Source organism: Takifugu rubripes, chromosome 20 (genome assembly GCF_901000725.2).
Source record: "Takifugu rubripes chromosome 20, fTakRub1.2, whole genome shotgun sequence".
Classification (NCBI taxonomy): Eukaryota; Metazoa; Chordata; class Actinopteri; order Tetraodontiformes; family Tetraodontidae; genus Takifugu; species Takifugu rubripes.
Window position 1 is genome coordinate 5,146,076 of NC_042304.1, and position 16,491 is coordinate 5,162,566.

Here is a 16,491-nt window from a genome sequence, read left to right on the forward strand (position 1 = left end):
CCACTCGCCTACCCTCAGTGGAAATGTGCTCACAATTGTCTGGTCAGCTGCTCCACAGTCTTGTCCCACTTCTTGGTCTACATGAGTTTTCAAGGTAGAAGGTCCCCACACCAAGGATCACTTGCGGTGATCCTGCAGGGTTTGGCAGGAGGCCCACCTGGCTCTGTGTCTGGTCCACACAGTTTTCCATGTCTCAATGGTAACGGCCGTCCCCACCAGTGCTCCGAGTCCTCCACCTCTGCTGCATTTGACCAGGTGTGCCAGTCATCCTCTTGCCAACTCCACCTGCCATCTTTCCCCTACAGAGGCTTGTTTCTGGGATTATTGTTTGTTTTTTGGCAATAGTTAAAAACTTTTGGCAATAGTTAAAAACTGTTTTGAAAATGACCCACAATCCTACAGTGCCACAGTAATATCTCTGAGCCATGGAGCCTGTATTTTGGATGGAGGAGCAAGAACATCAGGTTTATCTGCCACTATACTGATTTAACCTCATCATCCCTGTAAATGTGCAGATTTGTAGATTTATAATTGTTCCTTTAATAATGTACTGTGTTGTACTGTTGAATATCATGTGAGGTGTGGTGCACAGAGAGTCCTGCAAGATCTCATAATCCCACATGCAGGCTGATGAAGAGAAGAGGAGTCAGATGAAGGAGGGAGGGGTGGACGGGGGGTGAATTAACAGCTTTAGTGTCATCTCACAGTCTGGGAGAGGAACCAAAGTATCGACCACCTTAATCGCTTCATCCCTCTCTCCCTCCTCCTCATCCTCCCTGACCTCCGTCCATCTTTCTGTCTGATTCTGTCTCCCCCTTATGTAATATTAGTCTTTTTATTTACTTTTGATTGAGTTGTGCAACGCAGACGGTTGTTTTCAATTTTCTATTAAATCACGCTATTGTTCAGCGAGTTAACCCCGTTCTTCTACATTACAGATGGTTTATGAAGGCATATCTGTTAATCCGACACCAGTTTCAGGGGCAGAATCAGCGCTAATCCTGTGACTAGCCTGATAAGTCCGCTAACAATGAGATATTACGTGTGACAGCATGAGTAAACACTCACGTGGGCAGATGCAAACACAAATAACACCGGCGTACGTGGTCTGGGGTGAGAATCAATAACTACACAAGTATGGAACATGTAATCTCGTAGCTGCACAACCCAAAGTCAGATTTAACAGTTGAAGTGATGGATTAGGAGCCTGTTACAATAACACGGATTGGGGGGGGCCAGGGGAACAGAGATGATAAACAGTGTCCCACACGCCTGACTGGGCTCCTGTCATATGCAGACAATATTAGGTGTTAATGACATCGTTAAATAGACTGTGTGCTTCTGATAAAACAGGATGTGTTTGTGTCATCTGACACAGAGGTTTTAGATAAACGGCCAATTTAACAAACATGCTTGAAAGAAATGACCTGTAATAATGTGACGTATCAGAAAAAAAGACTTAAATGCAGAGCTTACTGCCCTTTCCTCTGTCCTCCATGACCATTTCCTGCAAAGCTGACCTTAATTAACTTTATTTTGCTGTTAAACTCTCAAAGCCAGAAATATCGTGACCCTAAACGTCACAAGTATGAAAAGCGAAGCGCCTATTTTCACATTTCTAAACAAGTGTAGCATTAAAACAGAACAGGCTCATAACTGAAACGCTTCTACGTACAGACTGAATTTATTCCGAGTGGTAGCTGCACATTATAAACTCCTGGATATCTCTGAACCAATAAATTGCATTTATTAGTTTGTGCCTCTGCAGCCAGAGATCGGCTTCTCTGCTCCATGTTGTCAGTAATGTGAGGCGGAATTTAATTGTTTCTATGATACCTCCCAGTCTCTTTTAATTTGTGACCAATCACATTGTGTGTGTGTGTGTGTGTGTGTGTGTGTGTGTGTGTGTGTGTGTGTGTGTGTGTGTGTGTGTGTGTGTGTGTGTAGAGAGTGAAGGAGACAGAGCCTCAGGGGGAGGTGAGACGCGTAAGCTGGCTGCTTGTACAGAGTTAGCAGAGATTAGGACATGTATCTGTGGGATAAGGCTGGGTTACTGGGACCCTGAAGGACTCCAACTCGGCCCATCTGTCCAGACAGTCTTACACCGTCTTCTACTCTGTCACTCTCTCATTTCTCTGACCTGGCATCATGGGTCACGCTGTCTTCCTCCTCGCTGGCCTGTGTGCACCTTTGAAACAGTCCTCAAATTTGACAGGTTTTCCCCCATTTGACCTTAACTTGACCCCACAGACCATTAAGGGGGAGTGTGTGAAAATGGGGTAAGGGGTGTCAGAAAATTAACTTGAAAGCACAATGAGATGTTCAGTTGTGAACTGTCGGTTCGTGTATTTAAAAAAAATCAATTGGTACGTTTTTGTTCTTTATTGCCTGAAGAGTATATTGGTATGATGCTCTAGATTCTGGTCCCCATAACAATATAAACACAATAAACACATAATATAAACACATAATATAGTGTAAACACAAGTGTGTGTGTGTGTGTGTGTGTGTGTGTTTGTGTGTGTGTGTTCACATGTGTTCTTGTATTTGAAGACATAATGAGGACCAAAATACATTCTACTACCAAAGTGAGGACACTTTTTTTGAATTGAGGACGTTTTGGCTGGTCCTTACAACTTCAAAGGACTTTTTTATGGTTAAGACCTGGTTTTTGGGTTGGGGGTAGAGATGACTTTAGGTTAGAGTTAGGTGGGATGGACTGGGTAAGGAACATAAGCTCATGATAAAATTAACATTCGTTTTAGTCAACTCAATGTTGCCTTATATGAAAGTTGAAGTGCAGTGATGTACATAGATGTTTATGTTGCCATGTGACCCTGGCCTGGTACTGGTCTTGCGAGTCCAGTGCAGCAGCAATTGTACTTATCTGATGAGTTGGGGCTGAAAACAACAAGCAATTTTAATAGAAAAATAAGGATTTTAGTTTATCCTTCATGTCTGTAATCTTTCTGAGCCAGTAACTCTAAAGGTCCTCTTAAGTTCACCCGGGACTCCAAGGAAAACTAGAAAATGTCCTTTGCTCTGATGAGGACAAAACCGAGATTTTGAATCAGTGTTTTTATGAGCATCAACCACTGCATGTCACCCCAGAGGCACCGTGCAAATCTGTGGTGATCTGTTGTGGTGACAACGTCGACCTGTGTGAATTCTCTGCTGCAGGTCCTGGAAGGATTGTAAAGACAGAACATGAATGAAGCGAGCCAAAGTGATTCAGCCTGAATGAAAACATTTACTTTGAAAAAGACTGTACTCTGGTAGGGTCTCAAGCTTTAGACCAAGTCCCATGTGATTGGCCTCAGATGCAGGACGGGTGTTAGCGTGTTTGCATGAAGCATGAGGTAAGTTCCTCTGTGCAGCTCGACCTCTTTGTCCCTCACCATCACGGGAGGCCCTGTTGATTTAACTGTTAAGCTTTCCCCGGAAACACAAAAGATGGACAGATAGAGAGGTTAAAATACAGAAAGAAGAGCCGATTGAACGTAGAAAGTTTTTAAAAGGCTGGTGGGTGATTTTAGTGGCCCCGAGTCCCAGATTTGACAGCGCGTTTCAATATATTCTCTTCTGATCAGAGGTGGTCATCATAGGTGAGCTGTGAAAAAAATGGTCAGATTCTGTTTGTAGCTCGCAAACAGGGCTGTTTTCATTCGTCAGCACGTCTGGTAGCTTTAAAAGTTCTGTTTACTCACCAAATCAGACCTGCGGAGACACTCTTAACTCACTGATCCTAAACGAGACACTATTAAGACACAGAAAGACTCCGGATTAGAACGTTTAGCTCGTAAGGAGTTTCAAGAAATGCTTGTTGTGCGTTTCTCTGCTCAGCTTTAAATGATCTGAGGGGTAAAAAACAGCAATCAGTTGCAGATTTTGATACTAACAGCAGATGGGGGGCGGTTTTAGGGACCCCTTTACCGGAAGGTTTAAAAAAATTTAGCTGTTGACGGCGAACAATGTGCATGTTAGTGTAGACTTCTAAACAGTATTCTACAGTTTGTTTGAACATTAATTTAAATGTAGCAAAACCATATTTTCAATTCGATATTAAACCTCCAGGTGAATTTATTGAATTGACTGTTTAATCAACCTGCCTTTGAGAAAAGAATACGTATCTATTGCTGACACACACTTACATGAACAGACTTTACAGGATCTGCAGATGTTTCAACACAAAACAGGACCTGACTCAGGTTGAGATTTACAGTAATAAAGGGTAGTCCCACTTTTTGGCAGCCCTGGTTGGTATAGGCATTTTCTGACAGATGGATCCGCAATTTTTTACCCACCGTATAAAATCAATTTCAAGGATTCACCATTTCTTGTTGTTGCTCCTTTTGTCGCTGTTTGAGGTGACAGCCGCTCAGACTCGTGACGCGGTGGCTGTAGTGGCCATCAGGCTACCGTCAGTCGCTGCGGGTCACCACTGTGAGGCAGCAGCGAGTCCGCAGCCCCACTCTCACCAGGTTGTTCATGTTTTCAGACCGTTCACGGGCAACAAAATTGAGTGTTTGATGATAAACGCAGCGCGACACCATGACCTGTTGGAGGGATGAAAAACTTTCAACTTTATTTGAATTGTGTGTGAAGTCTGGTGGGGGCGGGTGGGGGGTAAAACTTATGGATTGTATAAGGTGAAGAAAGATTGTCTGAACTATGTGATTTGTGAACTATGAGAGAGCAGTTATGTGGAGTTGTGTGTGTGTGTGTGTGGGGGGGGGGGGGTTACATACAGGGATTTGCAGCAGAGAGGAAAGAAAGAAAGGGGGCAGTGGCACTCAGTGTCAGAGTGCTATACACACTCACATGCACACACACACATACACTCACACATACACTCTGTTTCCTCTGCGTCTCTCTCCGAACGTGTCAGTCAGTGGATGGTTGTGTGTGCTGTGTGTGTGTGGCGAGCCGATGTTGGAAAGAGGCCGTTACCATCCTTCATCTCTATGACCGACGGTAAGGTCCTTACATTCACTTTAACACGCTTCACTTTACTTCATTCTGCTGTGTGTGTGTGTGTGTTTGTGTGTTTCTCCTGACTTTTTATTGTGATTCTGGTCCACGGCCAGACCGAGGCCTCCATGGAGCCGCGTCAGTGTTTGCTGTTTTTTACAATCCGTTTCAGCACAAAGGTCAAAACTAGTGAACCGTGTGTCACTTATCAAGGTTCTGCAATAGATTTTCATAGAAACACTAATAAGTTTTACACTGGAAGAACTTCATTTAGTGGCATTAGAGGAAATTGCTTTGTTGTCCTACTTCATTCTTTGATGCTCGGACGACGGAACTTTGATTGAGAACATCAGGAGACACTTGTTTTTAGGGCTTGTTTAACAGAATATGAAGGAGGAATAATTCCATGTTCACTCCCGGTGCTGTTATAATGTGTTTTGATTAATTTCTCAAAGTGACGTGGCTTAAAGTCTAAACCTGTGGATAATTGGATTTGGTTTCTGGTGTGTATTTCTGTCAAAAATGATTAAGCATGCTGAAATGTTGCACTTGCGGCCATGTGGAACAGAGATCTTTCCAGAAATCTAACATTTATTTACTCCCTATGTGTGTTTTTGTGTCACCATTTTCAGCAGATGTGGCTCACGTGCAGACTTTCAGCTTTCATTTCAAGGATTTTATCACAAAAATGTTGAATAGCAGCAAACAGAACCTCCTTTATATTGGCTGAAAATCTCCAACGTCTGAATCCATGTTTTTAATAAAACAACACACAACAAACTTTATATAATTTACAAGTGAATTAAAGATGCTTTCCACCTATTTTACTCTCATGAATCTGAAGACTTTTACTTACCTCATATGTTAGTTAGCAACAATGTTCTATTTGAAAGCATCTATTATGCTTATGTCAGTTGGGTCCAAAACTGGTCACTGTCAGGTTTCACATGACAGAATTATCAGCGCGAACCTGCCAGGTGAGACGTCAGTCACTGTCTTTATAGGACTTTATAGGTTTTAGAAGCTTTTGAGAAGATAAATCTTTGGTGAAAATGTCACTCATAATGTCTAAAATGACTGAATTTGACCAGCTTTCCTCATATAAAACTGCCTGTTTTAATAACAAAGTCTGAGTGATAGAACTATTAAGGCTTATTGAAATGACCATTTATGAACTTTTGTTCCATCTTTTCTCTAGGGCAACAGAAGAAAAGACCAGGTCAAGGAGATGCACCATTTCTCTCAGAGGACTCTCACCAACTAGTCGACTTCCTGTTGCGATATATGAGTGGTGCTGAGGCAGAGTGGACCTCTTTAACACCCCTGAACGACTGTTAAAGCTCCAGCGGCAGCGCCAGACATGTCCTCGCCCTCCCTACCCATGCCCTCGCTTCCCCCCAGCCCTCTGGCGATGGAATACCTAAATGATTTTGACCTTCTCAAGTTCGAGGTGAAGTCTGACACTCCGCCACTGCCTCCTCCGTGTTCATATCCCAAATCGGGCCTCCCTCAGGACCCCTCCAGCTCTCCATACACCAGTCACCCTCCACAGGACTCCAGTTTGAGCTCCAGTCCTTACAACTCGCTGCCACCCTCACCGACGCTCAGTGATGCCCACCCCCCGCCGTCAGGCTCTTCATCCCTCTCTTCCTCATCTTCCTCCATCTCCTTCCCTCTCTCCATCTCCAACAGCTTCACCTCCAGCATCAGCTCCGGTTCTCAGGGGAATGTAGATGGCAGCCCGGTCCACGGCGGGCCCCAGTGTCCGACCCCAGCCTCTTTGGAGGACCTGATCTGGTTGGCGGCCCTGCAGCAGCAGTTCGGAGGAGAGGTAGCCGGGCCCGCCACCCTGCTGGGAGCCTTGGGGGGCGTTCCAGAGCGGGGAGATCGTGAAAGGGGTCCAGTCAATGGGTTTCTGGGCTGCGAGGACGCCGTGGAGGCTTTGCTGAACTCGGCTGCTGCGGCTGTCAGCTCACAGGTACCAACTGGTTCTTCTCTGCTGTCATATATAAGACGTCCTATAAGAAGTCCACATCCACCATCTTCATCCTTCCCAGTTTCCAGGTCTCTCTCAGGGCTCGACTGGCACCCTGGGAGACTCGGGCAGCGACAGCGGAGGCGACATCTCTTGCTCCAAAGGGACGGACATGTGTCACCGCCCTCTCGTCTTCCTGTCCTCCGCGCCCCCTTCCCTCCCGAACGGCGCCCCCGCTTCAGCACCCTATCCCCAACCCCTGAGCCCACAGGGCCGCCTTCATCACCACCAGCATCACCATCACCAGCACCACCCGCTCCACCCCATGCACGGCAGCCATCACCACCATAACCAACCGCAGATGAATCAGGTATGGGGGGGCATTGGTTTCAGGAAGAAGAGGGGGAATATGTGGAGAAGGATTAGGATTAGGACTTTATAATGTGGTTATTGTTGTCTGTGTGGACCTGACGTACAATTTAAAGGATCTATACATGAGTATATTATGTGAGGCTCAAGGTTTGGGTTCAAGAATTAAAAGATTTCATTGATTAAAGAACATATGTGGAAAATCTGGGACTCTAGAAAAAAATATAAACCAAATAAGCTCCTGTAAATCCCCTTAGACCTTATTAATTGCCTATTATATTTTATTAGCCAATGCATGCAACACTTATAGCTGCTTATGTCTAGACACAGAGTTTTAATTTTTAAAAAAACAAAAAACATTTTTGCCTCTTCAAATGCCTTACGTGGTTCCAAGGTCGAGCAACAAAAAAAAAACAAATGCGGTGTCTTAATGTGACATTAAACTGTAAATAAACTTTGTTATCCTATTTGCTGGTTGATGGGGTGGATCTCCTCTATGTGGAGCACCATGTGAGCTTATGTTAATATCTGCTATTATTGCTATGTGTAATCCTGATAACTGTCACCCACACTTAGTCAGATTACATGACAGATTATGGGCATGTGGCGATGAAATGTGCCCCCCCCCCCCTCCAACACTCACAGTAATTCATCACATGTCTGGAATGAATAAATATATATGGATCTTCACACTTATCTGACTGTAACCAGATTCCCAGCATTTTATTAGCCAATGCATGCAACACTTATAGCTGCTTATGTCTAGACACAGAGTTTTAATTTTAAAAAAAACAAAAAACATTTTTGCCTCTTCAAATGCCTTACGTGGTTCCAAGGTCGAGCAACAAAAAAAAAACAGATTATGGGCATGTGGCGATGAAATGTGCCCCCCCCCCCCCCTCCAACACTCACAGTAATTCATCACATGTCTGGAATGAATAAATATATATGGATCTTCACACTTATCTGACTGTAACCAGATTCCCAGCATGTGTCATGTTCTTAATTACTGTAACGCGGAGCAACAATGTTTCCTCTCTCTTTTCTCCATCTGCTCACCAGTGCGGGGTGAGCGAGCGCTTCTCTGACGAGCAGCTGGTGAGCCTGTCGGTGCGGGAGCTGAACCGACACCTGCGGGGAGTGAGCAAGGACGAGGTGGTGCGCTTGAAGCAGAAACGCCGCACGCTAAAGAACCGCGGCTACGCACAGTCCTGCCGTTACAAGCGCCTGCAGCACCGCCATGCCCTGGAGTCAGAGAAGCATCTGCTCTCACAACAGGTACACACTCACACCGGGACCTGAGATACAGCCTGAGGCCTCACCCCTACTGACGCCCTACACCTGCCTAAACTGGGGGGTTCCTGCATTAAAGCAGGTCTGTGGTCTCAAACCGCATCGTTGTGGGTTCGGACAACCGAAAGAACACAATAAACTCGGATGTCGTGGACGTCAAGACAGACGGAAGGTGGCTCGTGTTGGTGCTGCTCTGTATTTACTTTACATACGTGTGTTATGACTTTGCAGACTATAATGAAGAGTCAGGCATGCCTGTTTGGGCCGCCGCCATATTTAACTGCCTCTGAAGTGTTTCTATGCTATTTAATTGAAGTCAGGTTTGTTTTCAGCTGCTGTTAACATCGTCTCTGGCTAATATATCAGTAAATATCAATAAATATCAGACATTAAAACCAATCTCCCTGTCCTCCACAGCTGGAACAGCTGCAATGTGAGCTGACCCGCGTGCTGAGAGAGCGAGACGCCTACAAGGCCCGATACGAGAAGCTCCTTGGTACGAACCATAGCATTGGAGGCGGTGGCGAAGCCCCGGCCCCCCGCACCAGCAACCCGCCCTCCCCACCCCCCGACTACTTCCTCTGATCAGAGTCCACACGGAGAGGAAGGAGAACGTGGCGAGGACATCCGACAGCAGAGCAGATCCGGAGAGAGCGGACTAGGGGTGTACGTGTGTGTGTGTTTGCGTGTGTGTCAACGTGTGTGACAGGATAAACTTCAAAAACCTTGGCAGGAATTTTAAAGGACGATGCAACTGTGAAATCCACGACAATCCGCTCTTAAGTCATGGGTTTTAGACTCTAGGCTGCATCCTGGACTGCGAAACATACTTCTTCTTGAGGTATTCTGCAGGTTTCGGCACTGAAACAGAGGGCCAATTGCTTTTGTAAACCGGTTCAGTATTACCCTACATCGCTTTACATATTCGTCGAACAATAAATGCAGCTGCGATGTGCTCGCCAAACCGGTGGAGGAGTGGCTCAAACTGTAGTTCTATTTTTTTATAACAAGCTGCTAAGGCTGCAGAGGTCTGGGTAGTGCAGTGGTGCTGGATGTGGAGTGGTATGGGCTTGGATCAATCATCCATGGCATGTGGTTGTATTTGCCAGATAATCTTTCACAGTTGCCTACTAAAGTGTTGAAGCTTACCGAGACTTTCTTATTCCTCTTTGGAGACGAATCATCACAGATTAAAGAATGTACGAGGACACCTTTCACAGGGAACCTTCCAGTGATTGTGCTAAATGAATAGCAGGGATAACGCTTTTGCTAGCCGGACGTGGCGACTTAAAGCCATTGAAAGTTCGAGCAGAGACTTAGTGTATGTGCTCACGTGCAGAGGAACGGGTGAGCGTAGCTTCAACAAAGGGACTGCAAATAGCCGGAGAGGAGCGAGGAACCCATCACAGAAAGGAAACACAGCGTGACGTGATGTGTGGTATTAAACAGATTCAACACCTCTGCGAAACGGACGGTGGGGACACGTGTGCACGGCATCGCTGATTACGGGAACTTAACTATGCAGGGATTTTTTTTTTTTTAAAAGTAATTAACTGTCCCATGAAATCATTGCCAGGGCTCATACACTAGAGCTGCGTGTAGGAAATAGGAAATTGTTCTTTTATTTATTCACTTATTTATTCAGTATTTATTGTTATTTATGTACTGATTCTGACCATTTTAATTGACAGGGTTTATTCAACTAGGGTGTATTTTTATTTTCCTACAGTTTATTGTTTTTAGAATTAACATTTTGAGGGGGGGGGGGGAGAGAAAAAAACGACAGCCGGTATCATGGTTTCCTGCTCCTGTAGTGTGGTTTCATATGCATATGAAATAAAGAACCCATAATTTGCCAGCCCTGCTATGCTGTTGCATAGTTTTTTTTCCCTCTTTCCTTTTTTTGTGCACCTTGTGCACAGGTTATCTCTTTTCTGAACACCTCTCACAATCAGTTCCTGCAGCCCTGCTCCATCCCTCTCTTTATCTCTGTCCCTCTATAGTGAGGCGGTGACCCTGGGTGTGCGCTGTTTGGGGTGACCTCATCTTCAGCTCTACCTCCCTCTCTGTGTCTCTCGCTCTCTCTCTGGCCAGTATAATAGGAGTGGGATTAGGTCTATAATAGCGCTCTGGCTGCTCACTGCCGGAGTCTATTGTGTCTTTGTGTGGGAGGGACACGCCAGTGCTCATGGCTATGTTCACATTTTGACAGAAAACATGTCCAAATAACACTCCTTGGATCAGGGAATGAGGATGACTTGATCTGGGAAAAAAAAAAAAAACTTGGACTGAGGGAGAGGAAAAATACCTAAATTATTCATGTGTTATATATAAAAGTTATCTCCTGTGGTTGCACCTACACATACAGTACAGGCGCCAACAATCTCAACTGGTGAGGAGAAGGCTTGTTTCGTGCTGCCCCCTAGCGGTCGCTCTTCAGAAATCCCCCCTCTTCCAGAGGTCAACGGGAGCTTCGTGACACCGCCTGAGCATCCTTCCACCGGGATGCTCCCTGCAAGGCTCCCTGCGATCCCACTGCCGCCTTCTGCCTTGCTGACCGGCCCCGCGAGCAGCTCAGCATGTCTCTCCTTGGCACTAAGTCCAGAATCTTTAGGGACTCCTGGAGCGCAGTGATGAGTAAGTGAGCGCCGAAGTGGACTGAGGCCCGAACCGAGAGAGAGAGAGAGAGAGAGAGAGAGAGAGAGAGAGAGAGAGAGAGAGAGAGAGAGAGAGAAGGGGAGGGGAAAGAGAGAGAGAGAAGGAAAGAGAGTGGGAGAGAGGCGCGTGACAGACAGGTAGGTGCCGCTCGTGCTCATAAGGGAAGTGTGGTTCGGAACAACAAGGGCACTTTCTCCTGGTTCTGCCCTCCCTGCACTCCCGTTCTTCCCCCGTCTTGGAGTCTTTATTCCCGGCGGCTCGTTTCCAGGTTGCAGATGCCGACAGATGTGCCCGAGGACAGGCTCCAGAGCGAGGAGACAGCGGCGAGGGTAGGTCGCTCATTAGCGCACAGGTGTGGGGGGAGGTGGCGGGCTCGTGTCTGATGGCGCTGGTTCTGGTGGTGTCACTTTTAAGACAACATTTTGTATTAAACCGCACAAAAGCGTAATTTTTCAAACCACTAACGCGAAATGTGTTTAATTAGGTTTATGCTGCGTCGTGTGGCTTTGTTGTGTGTAACCCAGCTGAGGGTGTTTTGGGCTACACCTGCAACACTATTAAGAGGCCATTAAAGGGACAGTTCACTAAATTAAGGTTTGGGGCAGATATAAATTGTTCACTACAGGTGCACTACAGTCAACATGTTTATGTTGAACACCCTAAATTTGCCTTATATGCTAGTTCAACTCACACTGTGCACGTTGGGTAATCAAAAACTCAATTAACTACACAGTAGGTAGAAGATAATTACTTTGTCTGTTAAAATTAACCGCCTGTAATCATACATTTTTTTATTGCTGTCTATAATGGGGTGAGTAGTTTTGATTAACTCTGAACAAATTGGACTGATTAAAGAGGTAAAATTATATTTTATTTTGACAATAGTAGTTGATTTTATTTTACAGGACCCCAAGAAGGGAAAGGGATGGATGGATGGATGGATGGATGGATAGATGGATGGATGGATGGTTGGTTGGATGGATGGATGGATGGATGGATGTTGGATGGTTGGATGGATGGATGGTTGGTTGGTTGGTTGGTTGGATGGATGGATGGATGGATGGATGGATGGATGGTTGGATGGATGGATGCCAATAGATGCCGGTATAGATCATATGGAGATATGACTCTGACCCTTGGAGGGGGGAAACGTGAAGTTTGGGAGGAGGTTTAGCTAAATAGGTTAGATGTATATGCATCTGTTGACTGGTACCCAGGTGCTCGTCAACTGACGTTGGTCAAACCAAAGCCAGGTGCTGGATATTTTGCCTGATTTTTAGGACAGAAAATAAAGTGTAGTCAATTTACCAATTTAAAAATATCGTATTTACAGCATGTTTCTGCCGCCCCCTAGAGTCCAATAAATTCTACATTGAACAAGGGCGTGTTGTTACCCTAATTTCTCCACAGGGATGTTCAGATGATGCAGACGTGTATGGAAATTGCATCAGATTTTTGTAAATGTATAAAATTCAAATAATTACAATAAATCTATGTACAAAATACAGGAACAAAGCAGCAGCAATATAATTCCTGTAATGATGCAACTATCAGTTAGCAGTTATCATTCAGTCTTTTATAGAATATTGGCCAAATATACAGAGTAACATTGTATAGAGTAAAGCATGATTTTACAAATGAATGGAATGCGTGCAAACAACAATAATGCAGCACCCATAATAATATAACAGAACTAGCAGAGCCGCAGTGCTACTGATATTTAATACGAACGGTTACTACTTGAGTTTGTGGAGGGACTTTAAATGTCATTTCATTTAATAAAAACTATCTACAATAAAAGTATTGTGTTTGAGAGCTCAGATAATTGGAAAATACAGTGAGATAATGAAACCCACATACATTCAGTCATGCTATGGGACGTGTAGGTTACGATGGAGAGTGTGACTCATGTGGATGACTGAATGATGCTACTCTGATTTTATGGAGGTGTATTAGTGTACGAGAGGCACAAGTACTACTAGGTAGTAGAAGAGTTCTAGAGTGATTTGTCTTTATTTAATGTGCATTTACATTTCTCCTGCAGTATGACAGTATGACGCTGCCCAGCGCCTCCACGGTTCGCAGGGGAAGCACCCCGCTGCCCATCAAGCACCAGCTGAGGAGAGAAGAAGCTGTTCACGATGATTGTGACTGGACGTCGGGCGCGGTGGGACCGTCTGCTTCCCCTATCAGCTTCAGCCCAGCCTTAGACGACAGTCCGGCTGCCGACAGCAGACCTGACGGGCCCCTAAGGATCGCCCTGCTGGGGCAGAACGGAGTAGGCAAGTCGTCCCTCGCCATCGCCCTCGCTGGGGACACGGAGAGGACGGCGTCTGTGGATTCTGAAGGTGCGGAGGCTGGTGCCGAGCGGGCGCCCTGTCACAGCGGGCCGAAGGCAAATTTATCACAGCTCTCTCCTGAGACCTAACCGCTGCTCTGCCTGTCCACAGGGGAGGGCTACATGCGCACAGTCACCGTGGATGAGGAGGACAGCACCATCGTTATCTATGACAACTGGAGACAGGTGGGCCAAACAACACCGCTCCCTTCCCACAATGCATCTCTGCGCCCTCATTAGACCTCTGAGGTCTCTCTGCCCCTCCAGACGGCTCAGAGATTACTCTGTGCTGTACACAGCTATAGCGTCACGTAGACTCTTCATTTAAATTTCACAGGTACACATTCATCATTTGTCGCCTGAAGCTGGTGACACGCCAAGCGTAGATTAAAAAGGAATATTGAAGCTGACACAGGTACATTGTTGTCGGGGTTTTTTTTGTCAGTGTTATATTTTAAGGAGAAAAGGTGTTTGTGGAAACCTTTCCAGGAAGACTAATCTGCTACATCTGCTTCGTTATCTGCTCGTTTTTGCACACATTTCCTGTTTTCCCTCAAGTGCGTTTCTGACACATTTGCGTGCGTGCGTGCGTGTGTGTGTGTGTGTGTGATGAAAGAGCTGCCCACAGAGAGGATGTGCTGCATTCTGCTGTGAGGAAACTAATCAAACACACGTGTGTGACACAGATGGAGGATGTGTGTGTTTCCCTACGTGTCAGTCTCTGACCAGCTACTGTTTGTTGTTAAACACGCTCTCATGGTCTCCTTATTTTTGCCCATATTCCCAGCCTCTGTCTTTCTTCCGATTGTTCATATTTTCTTTGTTTCGTGCGCTTCGTTTAAATGTCAGGCCTCCGCAGTGGTGCTTCAGTGCTTTGTTAGAGAATGAAGGATTTAGAAGATGGCTTTTTTTTTATTAAGGATTTTGTCTCTGTAAGCACGTCTGAATCAGCAGAATTTGACTTGCTGTATTTGTTTTCTTCTTATCAAATCCCCGGGGAACTGATAGAACAGCCAGCCGTGAGCTTTGCTCATAAAGCTGTAAAGATTTAGGAGCAGGAGGGATAGTCAAATATCGATGCTCTGTCTTATCTTATCTCACACTTCCCCAGAGCTAAAAATCATCCTTGTAAGATGTAGAAATGTGGTCTTTTAAAAAATACGTACAACGTGGGAAATATTCTGCCTCACAACTGTGGGTTTGTAAGATTGTTCTGTAGTCCCCAAACAATGTTCTCTAAAAATAAGCCTGAAAAGGACCATTCTGATGGATATGATGCATATGTTGGGCAGCCAGGTCCTCCTCTTCTTTGTGAGAGTCTGAGTCTTGTTCCTGGACTCACCGTCCCCTCTGTCTCCTCTGTAGGACCTGTCGGCTTTGCAGTGTGAGGTTTGTGTCCTGGTGTTCTCTGTGACCGACAGGCGCAGTTTCCACCGCACCGCTCAGCTGCGGCTTCTCCTGAGGGAGACTCAGCCTCAGACTCCCATCATCCTCGTGGGTAACAAGAGTGACCTCGTGCGCACACGTGAGGTCAGCTCTCAAGGTAAAGCCTTCCTGTTTTCATTTATCCCGCATCGCTGCTGATCCCCGGTGACCTTCAGATTGGGCGGGCTGCTTAGTCTTTTTGTCCTGGAAACATCCAGGAATAAATAATTCAGGTTTTAGATTTTAACGGGAATAAGAGGCTCTGAGTGCTTCTATTAGCAGGCAGTGTGAGCTCCTGACTGAGTTTGACGTGCACTTTCCCTGTTATTACACTATCGTAATAGCTAAAGCTTCTAAAGGCGTCTTTCAGCAGAAGCCTCACATTTTTGGACAAGTTTGTGCTGTCATTTATGTTACCTGTAACTCTCACCTTTGCTATTAGATCTGTGAGGAGTGAGATACTGAGCTAACTGGTCTGCTCCATCCTGTCCCCTCAGAGGCCATGTCCAGCGCTGCCCTCTACAACTGTCTGTATCTGGAGATCTCTGCCTCACTGGATCACCGTACTCCGGAGCTCCTGGAGTGCGCCGTGCGGCTAGCAAGGGGCGAGTCTCCCTGGCCCCCGGGGACCAGTGCAGAGGACATGATTGGTGGGGGCCAGCGTGAGAGCATGACGTCCCGTGCCAAGCGTTTCCTGTCCAGCCTGGTGCCTCGGTACCCCCGGGAGCGAGAGGTGGGCAAGTTCATGAGGCAGAAATCACGCTCGTGCCACGACCTGGGGGCGCTGTGACGGGGTCCTGCTCGGCCTCTAACAGTCCGATTGTGAGCAGACACATTTGGAAGTAAAAAAGATAGGAAAGAGAAAAGCTGTGAAGGTGCCGGAGTGATTGCAGGACAATACTGTGAGCGATCCTCCTGCAGGGGAAAACGGGAGCATGATGGCAAGATTTTATACACAAGACTAAGAGAACAAGATCAAAATGTGTAGATCTCATGTAAATAAATAGATGTAGTGGTCAATAATTAGCAACCTTCAAGATTGAGAGGTAAATAAAAAAACTGTATGGCCTCAGGACAGTGGCTGCGTGGCTTTATTGTTTGTCATTGTGTCACAGAATGACCGAAGAAACCTTTCAAAAACGAAAATCTTTCAGGCCAGTTTATAAAATGTTCTATAAAATATAGCAATGTCCGACTTGTCTGACTTCAAAAGCGTTAAACGTGCCTCTGCAGTCATAGTGTTCACGTTTGTCACCAAACCATTTTTATTTTATTTAGACTGTTTCTATAGTAACATCCATTCATTCCCAGAAAAGTTTTTTTATAGACCGTTCCTACAAAGAGGAAATGACATTAACGCTGTCGAGTACACATCTCCCGGGCTCATTAATGGCTCCACCGATGACTCACGTTGCGTTCAATGTCTGACCTACGTCTGGGTTTAGTATACAAAGAAACACCA

The 16,491-nt window shown here is 45.7% G+C and overlaps 2 protein-coding genes across 2 annotated transcripts; both read left to right on the forward strand.

Annotated features, from left to right (window-relative positions):
- The first annotated feature begins 4,881 nt into the window (after positions 1 to 4,881).
- Positions 4,882 to 10,363, forward strand: nrl (neural retina leucine zipper). Its single transcript, XM_003973945.3, has 5 exons — positions 4,882 to 4,974; positions 6,170 to 6,949; positions 7,029 to 7,316; positions 8,378 to 8,593; positions 9,026 to 10,363. The coding sequence occupies exons 2-5, from the start codon at positions 6,332 to 6,334 to the stop codon at positions 9,191 to 9,193; spliced, it is 1,290 nt and encodes a 429-aa protein (XP_003973994.3). The 5' UTR covers positions 4,882 to 4,974; positions 6,170 to 6,331; the 3' UTR covers positions 9,194 to 10,363.
- A 989-nt stretch (positions 10,364 to 11,352) lies between these two features.
- Positions 11,353 to 16,104, forward strand: LOC101073988 (GTP-binding protein REM 2-like). The gene is made up of 5 exons (XM_011614564.2): positions 11,353 to 11,595; positions 13,311 to 13,614; positions 13,717 to 13,790; positions 14,970 to 15,147; positions 15,527 to 16,104. Exons 1-5 carry the CDS (start codon positions 11,542 to 11,544, stop codon positions 15,817 to 15,819), a joined length of 903 nt encoding a protein of 300 aa, XP_011612866.2. The 5' UTR covers positions 11,353 to 11,541; the 3' UTR covers positions 15,820 to 16,104.
- The last annotated feature ends 387 nt before the right edge of the window (positions 16,105 to 16,491 follow it).